General features: G+C 41.3%; 1 protein-coding gene across 1 annotated transcript in view; it reads left to right on the top strand.

Annotated features, from left to right (window-relative positions):
* Positions 1 to 4,272: 4,272 nt before the first annotated feature.
* Positions 4,273 to 21,230, top strand: part of CLSTN1 (calsyntenin 1) — a 35,116-nt gene continuing 18,158 nt past the window's right edge. Inside the window, 8 exon segments of the mRNA XM_042781182.1 lie at positions 4,273 to 4,285; positions 4,438 to 4,467; positions 5,634 to 5,829; positions 7,752 to 7,960; positions 14,732 to 14,881; positions 14,994 to 15,179; positions 17,536 to 17,784; positions 18,482 to 18,603. Of these exon segments, the coding sequence (XP_042637116.1) occupies positions 4,273 to 4,285; positions 4,438 to 4,467; positions 5,634 to 5,829; positions 7,752 to 7,960; positions 14,732 to 14,881; positions 14,994 to 15,179; positions 17,536 to 17,784; positions 18,482 to 18,603 (1,155 nt within the window).

Raw genomic sequence — 21,230 nt, 5'->3', positions numbered from 1 at the left:
TTTCTCAGCATCTGTCCTTGCCCTCCCATAGATTCATTTTCAGTACAGTGGCCAGATGGATCCTTTCCAAATTTAAGGCATGTTATGTTATTTCTCCAGTCATGTCCTTCTCACTTGGAGGCAGAGCCCCAATCTGTGCAGTAGCCAAGAGACCCAGCAGTGTGGCTTCAGGCTACTTGTCTGATCTCGTATATGGATCTCCATTTGCCTAGCCTCCCTTTTCCCTGCATCACAGCTCTCTTTGTTTCTGAACTGGACCCAGCTCACGCCTGCTCCAGGGCCTTTGCACATGCCTGAAACATCCTCAGATGATCACATGGCCTTACTCCCTTAACCCATTGTTGAGTCAGTTCCAACTCACAGTCACCTTGTAGGACACACTTGAACGGACCCTTAGTGTTTCCAAGGCTGTAAATCTTTATAGAAGCATACTGCCACATCTTTCTCACCACTTGTGGAGTGGCTGATGGGTTTGAACTAGCAACCTTTTGGTTCACAGCTGAGTACTTAACCACTATGCCACCAGGGTTCCCTTCTTATTCCCTTAATGTTCTCCAGTCAGTGAGACCTTCCCCATCACCTGAAGTGATATAAAAATGAAACACCCTCTGCCCTCTTACACTCCATGTCCTCTCTCCCTGATTTATTTTTCTGCCGTAGCATAACCAGTATTGACAAATTATTATACTAAAAGCTGGAACTCAATAAGGTGGTGTGGTGGTTCAGCTTGTATGTCAGCTTGGCTGGACTGGTTGAGTGGCTGGGCAGCTAGTGGTAGTTATTCTCCATGATGAGACTGGCAGTCAACTCCATGGTGGGCTTTACCACAAGCAGCTGAGTAGCTGCCTTTGGGATGTGGTCTGCTTCTTATATATAAGGAGAAACCTTGGGGATAGTCTCTCGCTTATGGCACCTTGAACCCTGCATGTAGCCATGTCGTTCAGCAGCCTGCCATGCTCTGCTGATCTGGGGACCTCCAGTGGACTTGAATTAGTGGCCTGCCATGTAGTTTGGTAACATCGGAACTGTGCCTTTTTACTTGTCAACCTTGGGCTTGGCAGCCTCAGCAGCCAGCAGCTGTCTGAGTGAAGAAAAGCCTGTAGCTTCAGTGGGCCGGGAGCTGGAGGCAGAGCTGAAGCCCAAGGTTGAGGAGCTTTCACCCAGCCCCTGGAGACTGGCACTTTGAACTTGGACTTAAAGCCTGAAAACTGTAAGAGAATAAACTCCTGTTTGTTAAGGCCATCCCATTTGTGGTATATTCTTGTCAGAGTGGCACTAGGGAACCAGAACAGGTAGAAAGCTGTTAAAGAGGGAAAACGCAAATATTTTCCACGAATAGAGAGAGGTAGCAAAGTGGTAAGACTGCACCCTGTCTAGGAAAACTTGTAAGACCCGGAAAAACAAAATCACGGCAGTCCCATCAAGTTCTGACTCTCACAGGTTTCACTGTATTCCTTTTTCTTTTTAAATATTTATTTCTGAATAAATAGACAAACCAACACATCAACTACAAATCAGCCCAGTGAGGGAGCATGCCTTTGTTTTGTTCATGGCCATGTCCCCAGGGCCCAGTACAGTAGCTGGCACCTGGTAGATGTTTACATTTTTGTTGAATGAATAAGTTCTTTGGAGAATTTGTTGAAATCATAGGCGTTTACAGTGCTGTCTTCTGTTACATGGAATTGTATTGGAATTAGGCAAAGTAAGATGACAGATTCACAGCACATACTCGGTGAGCGCTAGTTTCTAGCTGAATATTACAAGAATTGGTACTTGAATCAAATTTCTGTTTTTTTAAGGCATTGAGGTGAGAGCAAGGACTCAGTAAACTGAAGGCCCTTTTCTAAAGACCCCCGAGGTAGATCAGAAGTAGATAAGGGAAACCAGTGTCTATTGCTAAGAAGGGTAGGGCTCTCTTCGTCAGCCTGATCTCTGCAGGAGAGACTGAGGTGGTTCACAGCTGTTGGCAAACAGCTTCCAGCTCCTTCTGAAAATGGAATCTCTCATGATCAGAAATAATCTTGAGGGCATTGCTTATGGTGAATGTCCATTGATTTAAGCAACGGCCTGTGTAGGTGGCGTTATGCACGAAAGACACTTCACATCAGGGGTCCTAAAGCTGCCCTTACCTGTGCAGTCAGGTAAGCACAACACAGTCAGGACCAATGACAGCAACTCAGACAGTATAGAACTTTCTCATAGGGAAACACAGAGTCAAAAACAGGGTTTTCTCTGAAATAAAGCCTGGGGTGGGGGCAACTTGACTTACTTTTAAGTGTATTATACAGTATTAATATGTATAGAAATTGATAAGCAGAATATAATGAACTAGTACATTCTGCAGACAGTTTGACATACCTTGCACAGTTGTCTATCCAATAGCCCTGGGGTTCTCATAGGTGCTTTTCTAGAGTAGTGGTTGGCAACCTTTTTCTATAAAGGGTCTGATGGTACACATTTTAGGTTTGCAGACCATGTGGTCTTCGTTGCATCTCCTCAGCCCTGCATCAAATGCTGCCATTGGAGGGAGTGCAAAAGAAGCAACACAGACATTACACAATGGACATGTCTCTGTTCTAGTAGCACACGATTTATGGACACAGGAACTTGAACTGCATATAATTTTCTCATGACGTGAAATAGTATTTCAAAAAAGCAAAATGATTCTTAGCACTTGTTGTTATTGTTGGGTTCTGTTGAGTCGATTTTGACTCATAGTGACCCGTGTGACAGTAGAAGTGCCCTATAAGGTTTTCTTGGCTGTCATCTTTTCAGTTAGCAGCCTGGCACTTAACCACTGCACCACCATCCTTAGCACATGGGCCGTACCACACAGGCCCCGGCCGGCTCTGGCCCAGGGCCACAGTTTGCTGATGCCACTGGGGAGCAGTGCTGCCCCATAGAAGTGCCCGTGACAATGGAAATGTTCCTGATGTGTATCCTTCTGTTCATCATGACTGTTTGAGCACTTGTAATATGGCTAGTGTGACTTAGGAATAGAATTTTTAATATTTAATTTTAACTTAAATTTAAACCACCTCATGTGGCTGTTATTACTAGGTGCTGTCAAGTTGATTCCGACTCGCAGCATCTCCATGTGACAGAGTGGAACTAAGTGCCCCGTAGGATTTTTTCTAGGCTGGGATCTCTATGGGAGCAGATTGCCAGGTCTTTCCATTAGCAGCCAAGTACTCTCTGTTGTGCCACCAGGGCTCCTTCCCGGGTAGCCAGTGGCTGCTGTAGGGGGCCTCCCAGCTCTGGAGAAACATCTTTGCATGTGCAGCGTCAGGCGTAGAGAGCGTTCACTGGAGAGTTATTCGTAATGGCAAAAACTGGAATTCAGGCATATTCACCCAGTGGAAGATGATCTTAGAAGTTAAGAATGAACAGTCCCTGAGTGCTCCCTTTATGCCAGGCGGTGTTGTGAGCACATTGCCTGTATTAACGCCTTGGATCTCAGGACTGTGTGTGTAGTATGTAAATGAGTGAACCAGCTCTGTACATCAACAAGGGTGAGTGAATCTTAGATACACAAGATTGAGTGAAAAAGCAAGTCACGAAAACTGCATACCATATGATACCGGTTTTTAAATGTGAAAAAACAAGCAAAACAAAGCCACAGATTGTTCAGGAATATGCAAACAGTAGGTAAAACCATTAAGAAAAGCACAGAAGCTCAGACTGTGCCTCCTTTGCGGGGAGAGAAGGGTGCGTCGGGTAGAGAGGCTGTCTGGTGAGAGGCAGCTGGGCTCTTTTCTCTTCACCTGCTTCTGTAGCATCGCTGTAGCGTGTGGTGGGCAGGATCTAGGCTGACTCGGTGGAACCGTGTTTTCAGGCAACACAAGCATGATTAAGGTCGCAATGCTGCAGCTAGTGTGTAACCTGGTTTCAGTTCACGCTGAAGGAAACGTTCCTGAAGACATTTTATAGGATTATATTTGTTGCCGAAGTTGGTACTTCAGATTGGAAAAGCTTTGTTATTTATTCAGTTCAACAAGTGCTGTGGAACCTTTAGCTCCAATTTTTTGTCCTCATTACTGATGAGAGATGAATGTTAACAGAATCTGAGAGAAATTCACATGAAAATGAAGCTCCCCAAACTGTAAATGAACAGATACGCTTAATTAATTATTACTATCAGCATGATTGTTACAATATGGAGAGTGTTTTGAAACATTGTAGCGGTATTTCATCAACAAGTAACTTACCATTTCAAAACTCTGCAGTAGTCCATGGTAAGTTGGATTCAAAGTGGCAGTTTTGTTATTGCGGATGCACTTTAGCTGTAGCACTTCCAGCAGCTGGCTACTGAGCTCTTCCTATTGTATGTCCAGCTTTTCAACTTAATATGTGTACCTTTGACTTTTTTTTTTTCCTTATTGTTCCGTCTTCATTCTTTCCTGTATACTGACATGGGTTTATCTTTTCTCCCTTTAGAGAGTTTTGAGGTGACAGTCACCAAAGAAGGTGATAAAGGGTTCTTTCTATCCCTCTTGTGAATATTAACCCACTAACTTTGTTTATAAAATTGGGAATCAGCCCTTGAACAGAAAATGTTGTCATGCTCTTTTGCCCCTATTTATTCTCCTTTGTTTCTATTTTTAAATATATTGATGGAAATTGTATGTAACCAAACCCTTGGTTAGAAATATCTGGAAATCAGACATCCATTTGAACTATATGGATAGTACTGCACATTAAAAAAAGGCAGAACGTAGAGTTTTAAGAGAATTTTTGCTTCGTAACAGTTTCCTATTAGTTTGGAATTTCAACAGAGATAAGTCTTATTTCTGCATGAAATATATTTGTGAAGTTTTATATATACATTAGGACACTGCTACTTGATTCCCCCATGGGCAAGAATGGAAAAATAGATTTTCGCTCCTAATGAAGCTTGTAAGCCCACTTCGATGCAGTTAAATTCCGAGGCAGGTTTCTCTTGCAGGTTTCCTGGGGCAGTCTGAGGTCAAGTCTGGCACACCCCTCCCCACAGTAGACACTGTGTTTACAGTAGGTGTTAGCGGTTGAAATGGATGCCTGAAGACTTGGTATTTCTACCTTTCTCATTTAGTAGTTTGTTTTGATTCCCTAATTTTAGCCAGGCTCATTGCACAGGAAGACTTGCTTCTTCTGATTTTTTTTTTTTTTTTTTTTGACAGAATTTCTGTAATTGTGGTGCTGAACCTATATCTCACGCTTTTTCCTCTCTCGACACTTAACTGTGTGTTTTAGCCTTCTCTCTGGTCCAAACCAAAACCCTGCCCCGCTCTCCCCAGTAGGCGGGCAGTCTCTGGGTGTTAACAAGGCCTTGGCTGTTTGCTAATGAGATCGACTCTGACCCTAGAGCCGTCTAAGTACTCCTGTGAAATGCCTGTCTATGTTTTCTCTCTCTCTTTTGTACTCCTGCATGAATGGATGCAAAGCAAACGAGTTGCTTGGAAAGTCAGAACTTGCTTCTTTTTACTAAAGCCCCAGAACTTACCCATGTTAAAGCACAATGCCCTGGCTTTGCCCACAGCCCCCCAAACCCCTGGCTGCCGAATTGTTGTCATTTGTTCTCTTTGGGGGGCGGGGGGAAGGTGAAGCAGGTCTGTATGGAAGAAATTCTAACCTCTGCTGCTTTGACTCCCCAGGTGAGATTTGTGGATTTAAAATTCACGGGCAGAATGTCCCCTTTGATGCAGTGGTGGTGGATAAATCCACTGGTGAGGGGCTGATTCGCTCGAAAGAGAAACTGGACTGTGAGCTGCAGAAGGACTACACGTTCACCATCCAGGCGTATGACTGTGGGAAGGCGCCTGATGGCACCAACGTGAAGAAGTCCCATAAGTAAGTAAGCTGGACAAGGAGCGGAAATAACTTACCAGGAAGTGTGTGTGTGTGTGTATGTGTGTGTGTGTGTGAAGGAAATAGCAATGACCTTTGCCCTTGCCCCCAACACTTCGTGTTTTTGAATGGTGAAGCAGAAGATGGTTCTTAATTTTCCATAATGAGAGTGTCAGCTCTCTGAGGGCAGGAATCATGTCTGTTTTGTTTACTCCTGTGTATGGCTCCTAGCAAGACTCTGGCACATCTTAGGTGTTGAATTAATAATAATGACTAATTTGATCTCACTAATTACTCTGTTCCACCACTCGTCTGTCAGTTTGTCGTACTTGGTGACTTGTGTGTTGGTGTGAGGCTGGAGGCTATGCCACCAGTATATCACATACCAGCAGGGTCACCCATGGTGGACAGGTTTCAGCGGAACTTCCAGACTAAGACAGACTCGGAAAAAGGAAGGGGCCATCCACTTACCAGAGGTTTGGCTGGTGAAAACCTTATGAATTGCAGTGAAACACTGATATATTATAGGGCAGTGTTTGATTCTAGTTGGAGTGGGCTCCATGGTACCTAACAACAACAGCAGCAATTAACTCTATTAAAGCAACTAAGACTCTACACTGGAAATTTGAAAAGCCCACTTTTTCCCAAGGAAGATAATTTGTTGTTATACTTACCTTCCCGTAAGTTCTAAGGACATAACAATAATTAGTGCTCTTGGCAGTGTCCTTTGTCCCCCACCCTGGGTACATCTGTATGCTTCCTGCCAAGTGAGAATGACTGGTAAATGGAGCAGGTGCCAGACAAGACAGTAGCTTTAGGATTCTAGTGTTTTCTCCACCACTTACTACTTTTGAAATTAGGCAAAGAATGTATTTTGTTAAGTCTTGCTTTCCAGTCTCCTAAGGAAGGGAGTATGTGGGTGAGACAATGTCATGTAAGGTCAGACCCAGTGGTGCTGGTCTGTGGGGGCTCTTAGTGGAAGTGCAGCTGGTGTGTGTCACCTCTCATCCTTTCCCATAATGTGATATTATTTTCCCATAATGTGATATTATTTTCCCTCATTTTGATCAGAGACCTTTTGTGATTCAGAAACAATCCCTGATTAGTAGCCCTTGAAACTGCCAGCTGTCCTTATTTGTAGTCTGCTCTGAAGTAGGATGAGCATGGTTCATGTGTGACTATTTCAATGTACAATCATTGTCAGATCAGAGAGTCTGGAAAACAAGTTGACATCACCAGTATAAACTAGTCCTTCTGCCCAATCCTAAGCCCCCTTATTATTCCTTCTGGATTAACAGATCAAGAGCAGAGCATTTGGTCCTTTTAGTACAGGTAGAGGTCATGTCACTATGACAACTATCTAAAGAGCCAGTGTGGAAAATCAGCATGTGAGCCACGAGGAAGAGCAAAGGCTCCGCTTCCCCAGCGTCCTTCCTGGATCCGTGATGGGTGGCAACCCAATAATGAGTCTAGTGGTCTCACCTTTGTCGTTAGAGTAGAGCAGAATTTGTGTTGACTCTCATGATCAGGCCTTCCCAGGCTTTCTTGTTTTCTTACACATTCTTCCTTTGGCTCTGTTTTTTGGATTTTGCAATAAAATATCCATTTTTCACTTGATGATACAGTTCTCCCTTTTGCATGCTTTGATACTGCATCCCCTGTATGGCTAAAGAACAGCCAGAATCTATTTTATATTTGTGATTTTCTTTTACTAGTTGACTTATTTTTAGGACCTGGAAGAATTGACCCAAATCCCTATTTTAGCTTTCTGTTGTTTCCTCCCTGAATTAAAAACAATGAACAGTGTGTCCCTTTTATCATATGATTTCATGAAAACAGAGTATCTGAAGAAGGAAATTTAAAAATAGGACAGAATCAGTATCCTTTGGGTAGAGAAAAGTAGCTTTCTTTTCTTCTTCTACCAGAGCAGCTGTCCACATTCAGGTGAACGATGTGAATGAGTATGCACCTGTGTTCAAGGAGAAGTCCTACAAGGCGACGGTCGTCGAGGGCAAGCAGTATGACAGCATCCTGAGAGTGGAGGCGGTGGATGCAGACTGCTCCCCCCAGTTCAGTCAAATTTGCAGCTATGAAGTCGTCACCCCAGATGTGCCATTTACTATTGACAAAGATGGTAAGAACAGAAAAGCATGTTTTTCCCTGCAAGGGCTTTTGATCTTGGGGCAGACACAGTCCCTTCCAAGCCTGTCAGCTCTAAGCCTTATGGTTCATAAGTTTCTTCATGCACCATTCAGTGACATTGAATATATTCTTCAAGTTGTACAACTATTCTTTTCTAAGTTGTTCTTCTATCATTAACATAAACTCACTGTCTCCTAAAGTTTCTGTCTAATGTTTTGAATTGTTGTTACCAGTTTGATCACATATGTTGTTAGGTACCATCAACTCAGTTCTGACTCATAGTGACCTAACATATGACAGAACGGGACACTGCCTGGTCCTGTGCCATCCTCACAATCTTGGCGATGCTTGAGCCTGTTGTTGCAGCCGCTGTGTCAGGCCATCTTGTTGAAGGTCTTACTCTTGGCACTGGCCCCTTCTGACAACCTGACCAAAGTAGGTGAGGTGAAGTCTGGCTATTCTTGCTTCTAAGGAGAATTCTGGCTGCACTTCTTCCAGGACAGATTTGTTCGTTTTTCTGGCAGTCCATGGGTATTCAGTGTTCTTCACCAGTAACACAATTTAAATGTACCGATTCTTCTGTGGTCTTCCTTATTCATTGTCCAGCTTTCACATGCATATGAGGGTGTTGAAAATATCATACCTTAGTCTTCAAAGTGACATCTTTGTTCTTTAACACTTTAAAGAGATCTTTTACAGCACATTTGCCGAGTGCAATACATCATTTGATTTATTTTATTTTTTTCAAAAAAATTTTTATTGTGATTTGGGTGAAAGTTTACAGAGCAGATTCACTTTCCATACAACAATTCACATAAACTTTGTCTCATGACATTGATTAAAGTTTACCACAGTGCAACAGTTCCCCTCCCACTTCCTCCCCATAGTTACTGCTTCCCTGTGTCCTTTCCTCCCATGTACTCTTGCCCCCTGAGCTCTCTCCCTGTGCATAAACAGGACTTCTATTCTCCCATGATTGATCTCTCCAAGGAGCTTATATACCTATTGTAAATGTTCAGCTCATATGCCTGTCTTTTGTTTGGCTGGAAGCCACAGGAGTGGGTTCAATTCCAGCCCTGAAGGGCAGTTAGGAGCCATAGTCTCAGTGGTTATAACAGGCTCTCAGGCTCTATTAAATCAGCAAACCTACATAGATCCCCCTCTGCATGGTTGACAGTGGTAGCCAGACACTATCTAGTTCTTCTGGTCTCATAGTCGTACAGGCTGAGGATCGCATGGTCTACCAGTCGCTTGGACTAATTGTTTCCATGTGTCTTTAGTTTTCTTCATTCTTCTTTGCTCTGGATGAGGAGAGACCCATTGTTGCGTCTAGATGGCTGCTTTCAAACTTTTAAGATCCCAGTCACTACTTGCCAAAGTAGGATGTGGAACAATGTTTTGTGTAGTATGTTACGCCAAATGAGCTTGATGTCCCCTGCAACTATGGTCTCAAGCAAACAGGTCCAACTACTCACTCCCTCTGGGTAGCTGGCTGTGGCCAAGAAGTCACTACAACCTTGCCCCTTGTCTGCTCTACTTTATACCTGGGAATTCTTATAGAACATACCAATACACTTGTAGAAATTTTGTCTGCCAACCCTATACATGGTCTTGGGCACACTCTCCCCTGCATATATATACCTAATAGTTCAGCATATCCACCCATCTATTTGCCTGTATATCAGTGTTTGCCTTCAGTGACAACACAGTACTGTGTGTCCAAAAGGGCTTGTCATCATTGCTGTCTGTACCTCCCACACCTTTCTTTGTCTTCCTCTTCCTCAATGGCACCATGTTGATTACTCACATTTGGTATATTGCCCTTCTCTTCACCCAAATCAGTACCTGTATCTGCCTATCTAGCAGTGGTCCCTTCCTTCTCTTCCCCTCCCACCCCTGGTAACCAACAAAGAAAATTTCCTTCCATGTATAAACCTTTCCTTGACTTTTTAAAACAATGAACTAAGACATTATTTGTCCTTCTGTGATTGACTTATTTCACTCAGCATAGTGTCCTCCAAGTTCATCCATGTTATGAGGTGTTTTGCCAATTTCTACATTATTCTTTAGGGTTGCATAGTATTCCTTTTTGTGTATGTACCATAGTTTGGTTATCCATTCTCCTGTTGATGGGCACCTCGGTGGTTTCCATCTTTTGGCTATTTTAAATAGTGCTGAGATGAACATGGGTGTGCATATATCTGTTCTTGTCTTGGCTCTCACTTTAGAATATATACCTAGTAATGGAATGGCTGGGTCAAATGGTATTTCTGACTTTTTAAGGAATCACCATACTGCTTTCCACAGTGGTTGTATTATTTTACAGTCCCACCAACACTGTATGAGAGTCCCAGTCTTCACATCCTCTCAAGCATTGATTATTTTCTGTCTTGTTGAACTTTGCTGGTAGTGCTGGGGCAAGATGGTATCTCGTTGTTTTGATTTGCATCTCTTTAATTGTTAATGGGAGCTCTGGTAGCATAGTACCTAAGGCACCTGACTGTTAACCAGAAGGCTGATGGTTCAAACCCACCAGCCACTCCTTGGAAGGAAGGTTGAGCAATCTACTTCAGTAGTGATACTGCCTCAGAAACCCAAGGAGGGGTCGCAATGAGTCAGGTTGACTCGATGGCACATAACAGCAACAATGACAATGGCTAATGATCGTGAGCATTTCTTCATATGTTTGTTGACCGCCTGAAAATCCTCCTTGGTGAAGTGTCTATTCATTTCTTCTGCCCATTTTTAAATTGGATTATTTGTCTTTTTGTTGTTGAAGTGTTGGAGTTTTCTATACATTCTAGAGATAAGTTCCTTGTCAGATAAGTCATTGCTGAATATTTTTTCCTAATCTATAGGTTCTCTTTTGACTCTTTCGGTGAAGTCTTTGGAAGCACATAAAAATTTAATTTTTAGAAGGTCTCATTCATCTAGTTTATCTTCTGTTTGTGCATTTTGGGTTGTGTTTGATAGTCTATTTATGCCATATATTGTTAGTTGTTACGTGCTGTTGAGTTGGACGCAACTCATAGTGACCCCTCCTTGGGTTTCCGAGGCAGTATCACTATGGAAGTAGGTTGCTCCATCTTCCTTCCAAGGAGTGGCTGGTGGGTTTGAACCGCCAACCTTCTGGTTAGGGTCCTTAAATTTGCCCCTAGTTTTTTCTTGAGGAACTTTATAATTTTAGGTTTCACATATAAGTCTTTGATCCATCTGGAGTTAGTTTTTGTGTATGGTGTGAGGTATAGATCTTGTTTCATTTTTCTGCAAATGGATAGCCTGTTTTGCCAGCACCATTTGTTAAACAGACGATATCTTCCCCATTTAATGGATTTTGGCCCTTTGTCAAAGATCACTGACCATAGGTCTATGGATCTATTTCTGGGTTCTCAGTTCTATTCCATTGGTCTATCTGTCTGTCGTTGTACCAATACCAGGCAGTTTTGAGTACTGTGGCTGTATACTAGGTTTTAAGATCCAGGAGTGTGAGACCTCCTACTTTGTTCTTCTTCAATAACGCTTTGCTTATCTGAGGTCTCTTTCCTTTCCATATAAAGTTAGTGATTGGTTTTTCCATATTCTTAAAGACTGTTGATGGGATCTGGATTAGAATTGCACTGAATGTGTAGATTGCTTTGGGTAGAATTGACATTTTCACAGTGTTCAGTCTTCCTATCCATGAGCATGATATGTTCTTCCATTTATGTAGATCTCTTATGGTTTCTCAAAGTAATCTTTTATAGTTTTCTTTGTACAGGTCTTTTGTGTCCCTGATAAGATTTATTCCCAAGTATTTTATTTTTTTGGTAGCTTTATAAATGGTATTGATTTCCTTACTTCTTTTTCAGCAATCTCTTTGCTGATGTAGAGGAATCTAACTGATTTTTGAATGTTGATCTTGTATCCTACTGTGATGCTAAATCTCTCAATTAGTTCCAGTAGATTTTTTACTCAGTTTCTTGGATTTTCTAGGTATAGGATCATATCAGCAAATAGGGGTATTTTGACTTCTTCCCTACCAGTTTGGATGCCTTTGATTTCCTTTCTTGCCTTACTGCCCTGGTTAGGACTTCCAATACAGTGTTTAATAGAAGTGGTGATAGAGGGCATCCTTGTCTGGTTCCTGTTTGCATGGGGAATGGTTTCAGTCTCTCTCCATTGAGAATAATGTTGGCTGTTGGTTTTGCATGTATGCCCTTTATTATGTTGAGGAATATCTGTTTTACTTCTATATTGCTAAGAGTTTTTATCAGGAATGGGTGTTGGATTTTATCAAATGCCTTTTCTGCATCAATTGATATGATCACGTGCTTCTTTTCCTTTGTTTTATTTATGTGGTGGATGGCATTGATTGTTTTTCTAATGTTGAGCCATCCTTGCATACCTGATAGGAACCTCACTTGGTCATAATTAATTTTTTTTTTTTTTTAAATATGTTGTTGGAGTCTGTTGGCTAGGATTTTGTTGAAGATTTTTGCATCTGTATTCATGAGGGATATTGGTCTGTAGTTTTCCTTTTTAGTGATATCTTTGCCTGGTTTTGGTATCAAGGTTATGCTTGCTTCATAAAATGAATTTGGGAGGAATCCGTCCTTTTCTGTGTTTTGGAATAGTTTTAATAGAATTGGTGTCAGTTCTTTTCTGAATGTTTGGTAGAATTTTCCAGTGAAACCATCTGGGCTAGGATTTCTTTTTGTTGGCAATATTTTTATGACCTGTTCAATTTCTTCTTTTGTTATGGGTCTATTCAACTTTTCCACCTCAGTCTATGTTAGTTTAAGTAAGTAGTGTGTTTCTAGAAATCTGTCCATTTCTTCCAGATTTTCAAATTTGTTGGAGTACACTTCTTCATAGTGTCCTGATATTATCCTTTTTATTTCAGTTGGTTCTGTTGTAATGTCGCCCATTTTGTTTCTTTTTCATGTTATTTGTATTCTCTCCCTCTTTTCCTTTGTTAAATTTGCCAGTGGTTTGTCAATTTTACTAATCTTTTCAAAAAATCACCTTCTAGTCTTGTTGATTTTTTTCTGTTGTCTTTCTTTTTTCTGTGTCATTGATTTCTGCTCAAATCTTTTTCTTTCTTCTGGTGACTGTAGGCTTTTCTTGCTATTCTTTTTCTAATTGTTAGAGATGTTGGTTTAAAGTGTCAATTTTGGCTTGCTCTTCTTTTTTGATGTGTGCATTTATTGCTATAAATTGGCCTCTGATCACTGCTTTTGCTGTGTCCCAATGATTTTGGTATGTTGTGTTTTCATTCTTGTTTGATTCAAGGAATTTTTTAATTTCATTTTTTATTTCTTCTCCTATCCAGTCTTTCTTAAGGAGGGTGTTGTTCAATTTCCATGTGTTTGCTCTTTTTCCATTGATCTTCTTATTGTTGATTCCTAATTTTATAGCATTGTTATTTGAGAAGATGCTTTGCAGTATTTCAATGTTTTTAAATGTACTGAGGCTTGTTTTATGGCCTAACTGCTTCCCCTTTTATTCACCAACCACTAGTGCAGTCCTCTGTGCAGCTCCTGGCTAGTAGGGCCAATTTTTAAGTTAATTCTTAGGTCCTAACACCACTCTGCAATATCCAAGCTTTCCATGCCATCAGGATCACTGACAGACCACAACTCCGTATGTCTCCTTTTTTTTTTTTTGGTGCTTTCATGCAGATTCTTCTACTAGTTGGAGTTTAGTCCATCTCTGTATCCTTCCTTTCAAAGCTCAGGGCTCCAGGATTGTCTTCTGTATCTGTGTTAATCTGTATCCTTTGTTGAAGAGGGTCTGTGTAGTTTGTCTGCTTATTCCGCCATCTTCTTCATCTTCCATGTCATTTGATTTCTTGACTGCTACTTCCATGGGCATTGATTATTGGTCCAAGTAAAATGAAATCCTTGACAACTTCACTCTTTTCTCCTTTTATCATGATGTTGCTTATTGGTCCAGAGGTGTGTATTTTTATTTCCTTTTATGTTGAGATGTAATTCATACTGAAGGTTGTAGTCTTTGATTTTCATCAGTAAATGCTTCAAGTCCTCTTTCAGCAAGCAAGGTTATGTCACTTACATATCGCAGATTATTAATGAGTCTTCCTCCAGTCCTGAAGCTGCATTCTTCTTCATGTAGTCCAGCTTCTCAGATTATTTGCTCAGCATACAGATTGAGTAAATGTGGTGAAAGGATGTGACCCTCATCCATATCTTCCCTGAATTTAAACCATGCTGTGTCCCCTGTTCTGTAAGTAGTTCTTGAAAGAGCAGAGAGCTCAAGGCAGACATTTGTTACTATTGTAAAATCTGAACTGTTGTTCGACTCTTGTTTGGTTTTAAGAAGACTTCAGAGAATATTTTTGGTTTGAGGTTTAAAGTTTATCTCAGTCAGGGCAATAGCTTCAGGGATTCAGCCAACCTTCATGGGTTTAGGATGTCTGGAGTCCATGAGAATTGGAAATTCTATTCTGCAAACCCCCCCCCCCCCATTTTGATCTTCTGTGGAATCTTTGATCAAAACGGTAGCTGGGCACCATCCTGTTCTTCTGGTCTCATAGCCGAGGAAGCTGTTGTTCATGGAAGCATATTTAAACAATTCATAAAGATGGATTTAGTGTGGGTTTAAAGCACATGTACACCAGGTTAGTGTTATCTCAAGCATAGGTTTATTTCTGTATTGGTGTTTATAGGCTTGCAACACATGCATTTTATGTTTTAGCATAAGACAATGAAAGTAAAGAACTGGGTGAGTTTTTGTCTTCACTGTTGTTTCTTTTTTCTATAAGGTTATATAAGAAACACAGAGAAGTTGAACTATGGGAAAGAGCATCAGTACAAGCTGACAGTCACTGCCTATGATTGTGGAAAGAAAAGAGCCACAGAAGATGTTTTAGTAAAAATCAGCATCAAGCCCACCTGCACCCCTGGCTGGCAAGGTGAGCTGCATCCTCTTTTTTGCTTTCATACTTGTTCTTAAAATTCATACACCCTAGAATCCTAAAATGGGAGCTTTCCTTCTTTTCCGCCACCAATCTGTGGGCAATACAGGATGGAACAATAGGATTGAATATGAACCGGGCACTGGTGCTTTGGCCCTCTTCCCCAATGTCCGTCTGGAGACATGTGATGAGCCTGTCGCCTCTGTCGAGGCCACAGTAGAGCTTGAGACCAGCCATATAGGAAAAGGCTGTGACCGTGACACCTACTCTGAGAAGTCCCTTCACCGACTCTGTGGTAAGGACACCCCTTTGGTACAGGTTAGAGAGAACCTTTCACACAAATAGTTTGGCTGAGGAGTTGACACACTGTGTACATTTGCTGTTCATTATGAAAAACTGGAACCTACCAGCTGCTCAGGAGAAAGATGAGACAGTCTACTTTTGTAAAGATTTACAGCCTTCAAAACCCTATGGGGCAGTTCTACTCTGTCCTGTAGGGTCACGAAGAGTTAGAATCCATTCAATGGGGGTTTGTTTGTTTGTTTGATCTGACTTATCACTAGCCCGGTAACAGTTAGATTTAGTCAACTGGTTCTCTAATATAATTAAAATTTGTTATATGAGAATAAGCAAGAGAAAAAAATATACATTGTGATGGCCCACTCTGATAGGCATCTACTAGGATGTTTTGTGGTTCTCAATCTAAATATTTATAATAATCATGTACTCAAATAAATGTAAGTTTGGAGGTCTGGAGTATTTTCCGATTTAAACTGTGCATGCAATTATAACATATTAAACTAATTTTCTTTTCATGATACTATTACTTTGCATGGTTCTAAGTGAACATTCTCTCACAGAACAATTTGAACTTGTTGTTGTTGTTGTTGTTATGTGCCTTCGAGTCAGAGCCAACTCATAGCGACCCCTCCTTAGGTTTCCAAGGCAGTATCACTATGGAAGTAGATTGCCCAACCTTCCTTCCAAGGAGTGGCTGGTGGGTTTGAACTGCCAGCCTTCTGGTTAGCAGTCAAGTGCCTTAGGCACTATGCTACTAGAGCTCCTAATTTGAACCTAGGATGAAAAGAAAGAATTTAATATCTGAGTGTTCACTGTGTGATAAGTATTTCCATATGTTTTATTTCATTTAATCTTCCCAGTAGGCCCTCCAAGTAGTTGGTATTGAGTTCATTCTTACAGAAGAATTGAGAGTAAGTAGGTTAAGTGGCTTGCACAAGGTCAGACTTTTAGAAAGTAGCAGAGCTGGGATTTACCCTGAGGTCTTCTGTTACACACAAGAGGAGGCAGGTCCGACCAAGTCACATATGCCCCCTAGAAATGAAGAAGTCAAGGAGCAGAGACTGAGAGAGGCTGCAGCATCTTCTTCTGTGGAAAAAATTTAAAAAGAAAATTTGAGCATGGCAATATGTAACAAAAGTTGCAAAGAATTTTCCATGCTCTTTGACTTAGCAATTCCATATCCAGGAATTTATCCTAAGAGAATAATCACAGAGACGCACAGAGGTGTTCACCAAGGCAAAGTTTATCATGGGAAAAACTAGGGATATCCTCATTGTCCACCAAGGACGTTGATTAAATCCACGATGGTATACATGTATGATGAAATGATACTCAGGTGATTGAAACGGTGCTGGGAGTCCCTGGGTGACCCACTCAGCTGCTCACTGAAAGCCTAGGCATTTGCATCCACCCAGAGGCACCCCAGAAGAAGGTCTGGTGTGCTGTGCTTCTGGACAAACAGACGCAGAGTTCGCTGTGACATATGTGGGATCACCGTGAGTTGAAATTGACTCAAAGGTTATACAAAAAAACCCAAACCCACTGCTGTCAAGTTGATTCTGACTCAGCAACCCTACAAGACACAGTAGTACTGCCCCATAGGGTTTCCAAGGTCGTACATTTTTACAGGAGCAGACTGCCGCATCTTTTTCCCTCAGAGCTGCTGGTGGGTTGGAACTGCTGATCTTTTGATTGGCAGCTGAGTGCTTTAACCACTGTGTCACAGTGGCTCCTTATTTTTGGTTATAGAAGACTGTACTGGGAGCTCTGGTGGCGTAGTGCCTAAGGCATTTGACTGCTAACCAGAAGGTAAGGTTGGTGGTTCAAGTCCATCAGCCACTCCTTGGAAGGAAGATGGGGCAATCTACCTTCCATAAAGATTTACCATGTCAGAAACCTAATAGAGGTCACTATGCGTTGGAGTTGACTAGATGACCGTGAGTTTGTTTTTTGGTTTATTGCTGGAAATATATATAATTATCATGGCTCCACCTTTATAAATAAATACATTATATATGATTCTATTCATAGAGAAAGGACTAGAAGTGTTTATGCCTATTGTAGATACATTTGTTTAGTAGTATTTATTTTTATCATCCTTTAAAAAAAAAACCCATGGTGATTATGTATTTTTTTGGTAATAAAAACTGTGTTCTTGAGGAAAAATCAACTGGAACCAGCACATTGTATAGTTGTAGGGAGCCCACCTCAGAGTGGTTTGAAGCTCTAAGCTGTAGGTTCTTCACGCGGCGTGTATTCAGTGGTGCTCTGTAGGTTCTTCACGCGGCGTGTATTCAGTGGTGCTCTGTAGGTTCTTCACGCGGCGTGTATTCAGTGGTGCTCTGTTTCAGGGGCTGCTGCCGGCACTGCTGAGTTGCTGCCCTCCCCCAGCAGCTCCCTGAACTGGACTGCTGGCCTCCCCACTGACAATGGCCACGACAGCGACCAGGTCTTCGAGTTCAATGGCACTCAAGCTGTGAGGATCCCAGACGGCGTCATCTCTGTCAACCCAAAAGAGCCTTTTATGATTTCTGTGTGGATGCGACACGGGCCATTTGGCAGGAAAAAAGAGACCATCCTTTGCAGTTCAGACAAAACAGGTACATAAATTTCACTATAATTGATGTCATACTTTTTTTTTTTTTAATTATGATTTGGGTGAAAGTTTATAGAGCAAACTTACTTTCCGTACAGCAGCTAACATACACTTTGTCTCATGACATTGATTGTAGTTTCCTATAATGCAACAGCTTCACTCCCACTTCCTCCCCATAGTTACCTCTTCCCTGTGTCCTTCTTTCCCATGCACTCCAGCCCTTTTGTTATCCCATGATTGATCTCTCTAAGGAGTGTATCTACCTAATGTAAATGTTTAGCTCATATGCCTGTCTTTTGTTTGGCTGGAAGCCACAGGAGTGAGGTCAATTCCAGTGATACCATACTTTTTCATGCCCCTAAGTCTGTGCTGTCCCATGCAGTGGTCCTGGGGCAAGGTGCTGTTTCTTTCCCTGTAGGGCTGGTAGGCAGTATTTGTTACTCTACATGTTGTGCTGGGGCCTTTGTCCTTATGACACAGCTTCGGTATTTGTTAGTTTTACTCAGTGAATTGTCAATGGTGATCATGGGCCTAGCTTCTAAGTAAAACGCAAGTGTATTTGCTTTTAAACCCTACCTTGGCCCAACTGGAGAGTTGATGTATGCAGATAAAATTGTGGCTTCAAAACCCATTAAAGAAAAGCTTTAATTTCTCCTTTGGGTCTTAAGTTAGCCACTTACCAGCAGGCACTGTCTTTGCAGATATGAACCGGCACCATTATTCACTCTATGTCCATGGTTGCCGGCTCATTTTCCTCCTCCGTCAGGATCCCTCAGAGGAGAAGAAATATAAGCCTGCAGAATTCCACTGGAAGTTGAATCAGGTGAGTGAATGGGAAACTCACTAATTACGAGCTTTTAAAAGAGGTGATTAACTAGGCACTGCGGCCTTCAAGGTGGTTGGCTGTTTAAACTCCACGTGTGTTTGTGAACTATGATTTGTGTGTCTCTGCCTTTCAACCGAAAGCCTAAGTTCTTGACATATGTGTATTTTAAACATAAAGTATTGACGTAGTTTGGGCACTTTAAGTTTAAAATACTGTTATAATTTATTGGAACAAGCACCAAAAAAAAAAAAAAAAACAACCCAAACTCACTGCCATCCAGTCAATTCTGACTCATAGCTACCCCTTTGGGTTTCCGAGGCTGTAAATCTTTACGGAAGTAGATTGCCCAGTTTTCCTTCTGAGGAGTGGCTGGTGGGTTTGAACCACCAACCTTCTGGTTAGCAGTCAAATGCCATAGGCAGTATGCCACCAGAGCTCCTTTGAAATAAGCACATGAACTTAAAAATTGAGGTTCAGACATTAGTATTTATTCATTCATTATTTAAGGTGTTGGCTCCTAAACTATGTGCCAAGGTGCCCTGGCCACCGCAGTAATTCAGGGGGTACTACAGGATTTTTAAACTTTTCAAGGAGCTAGCAACCTGTTGGGCACTACATAAACTAAGTCAAGATAGTTCGCACTAACAGCGTTAGAACACACTACGTTCCTTTCAATCATAGCTTTACAAAGCTGGCTTTCCTCTAATTGTTATAATCGAAAACAAGTATCATATAAATATTGGTGTTAGAGGAAATGAGGTAGCATCTAGGCGTGCTGTGCACTTAAGCCTTCTTATTGAAATCAAGACAAATCACTTCTCGTGATTTAGGGTTGGGGGAAGAAGGAGGCCTTTGGCCTTAGCTTGATTTTATTCCACTCATGAGGTCAGTGGCCAAGCTCTGACATCCTGCTGTGTGTACATTGCCTGTGGTTGCTTACTCGTAACATTGTCTGAAGCAGTTACAAGATAGGTAAAAAGTGTAGCAGCGTAAATGAGAAAGGAAAAAAAAACAGGTGACTGTGGAGAGAGAAAGTTGAGTCTCCAGTTGGTAGCTTTCATCTCTTACTAATGCAGTTTTTATTTACATGAATAATTTCTTTCTCAGAAACTTTTGCCACATTTTCCCCCCAAGAAACCAAAGAAAAGTACAGGTCAGAGAAAATTTGTTTGCAGTGTAGGTGGACATTTTAGGTGCAGTTCTGCTAAGAGTAACTGTAGTCTATATTTAGTTTTTATAGGTCTTCTGATTATATTAAAAAAAAAATCATTATGGAAAATTTCAGATACATGTAAAAGTAGACAGATTAGTATAAAGAATAGCTCCATGTACCCTTTACCCAGCTCTAACGGTTAACAACTATCAATCTCATTTCATCTCTGTTTCCACCCACTTACTCCCCTCTGTTAATAACTTTCAAGTAAATTCCCAATATTATAACATTTTATTTGTAAATATTTCATTATATGTATCTTTAAAAGATATGCATAATCTCAATACCCTTTTCACATCTTAGACTAATTAGCAATAATTTCTTAGTGTCACCAAGTATTCAGTCAGTGTTCAAATTTTAAATTATCTCATAATTGTTTTTTCGTTTTGAAATTTGTGTGAATCAGGATCCAAATAAAGGCCACCATTGTGATTGCTTGGTAAGCCTTTTGAGGTTTGGTGTTTTTTTTTTTGTTTGTTTGTTTTTAACTATGAATTTCCTAATTTTGTCATCTTTGTTCCTTCTAATACATTTGGTGATGAAGTCAAGGCTTTTTGTCCCATCAGGTTTCCCATAGTCTGGTTGGATCCCTGTGGTGTCTTTTGACCTGATCCTGTGTCCTCTTTACATCCTGTAAGATGACAGTAGGGTCTAAAGCCTTGCTCAGATTCAGGTTTATGTGTTTGTTTTGGCAATACTACTTTAAGGATGGCATTTCATTCTCCCATCAGGAGGCACATGTGTCTGGTTGTTTCTCTTTAGTGAGTTAAACCGCCATGATGCTGAGTACCACCAGTTTTTGTGGCACTGTTTCTGGTCATTTGACTGTAAGAGGGCTCAGGAAAGGCTCAGAGGAGCAATCATTCTTGAGTTCTTAAATGTTTAATAGTAGACCTTTATGCTGAAGGCCATTTTAGCTGGATATGAAATTTCTGGTTCATATTTAAGATTTTCAGTCATATTTTGGCTCTCATGGACTTCTTTTGTCTTCAGATTCAACTTGAAAAGGTATATAAGAGCAGTTGATGGTCTGTTCCACAATCAGTTCCTGGCCTTGTTTTTGGCTGAAAATATTGAGCTTCTCCATCACCTCTTGCCACAGATATAGTTGATCTGATTCCTGTGTACTCCATCTGGCAAAGTCCACATGTATAGCCACCATTTATGTTGTTGAAAAAAGGCATTTACAATGAATAAGTGATTGGTCTTACCAAATTCTATCATGTGATCAATCTCCATTTATCATGATGCTGCTTATTGATCCAGTTGTGAGGATTTTTGTTTTCTTTATGTTGTTGTTGTTGTTGTTATGTGCCGTTGAGTCGGCCCCGACTCATAGTGACCCCTCCTTGGGTTTCCGAGGCAGTATCACTACGGAAGTAGGATTGCCCAACCTTCCTTCCGAGGAGTG

This window comes from Orycteropus afer, unplaced genomic scaffold, assembly GCF_000298275.1.
Source record: "Orycteropus afer afer isolate SDZICR_OR568_19922 unplaced genomic scaffold, OryAfe1.0 scaffold00094, whole genome shotgun sequence".
In the NCBI taxonomy this organism is placed as follows: domain Eukaryota; kingdom Metazoa; phylum Chordata; class Mammalia; order Tubulidentata; family Orycteropodidae; genus Orycteropus; species Orycteropus afer.
Note: the sequence above shows the minus strand (reverse complement) of the source record. Positions and strands in the feature narration are given on the sequence as shown.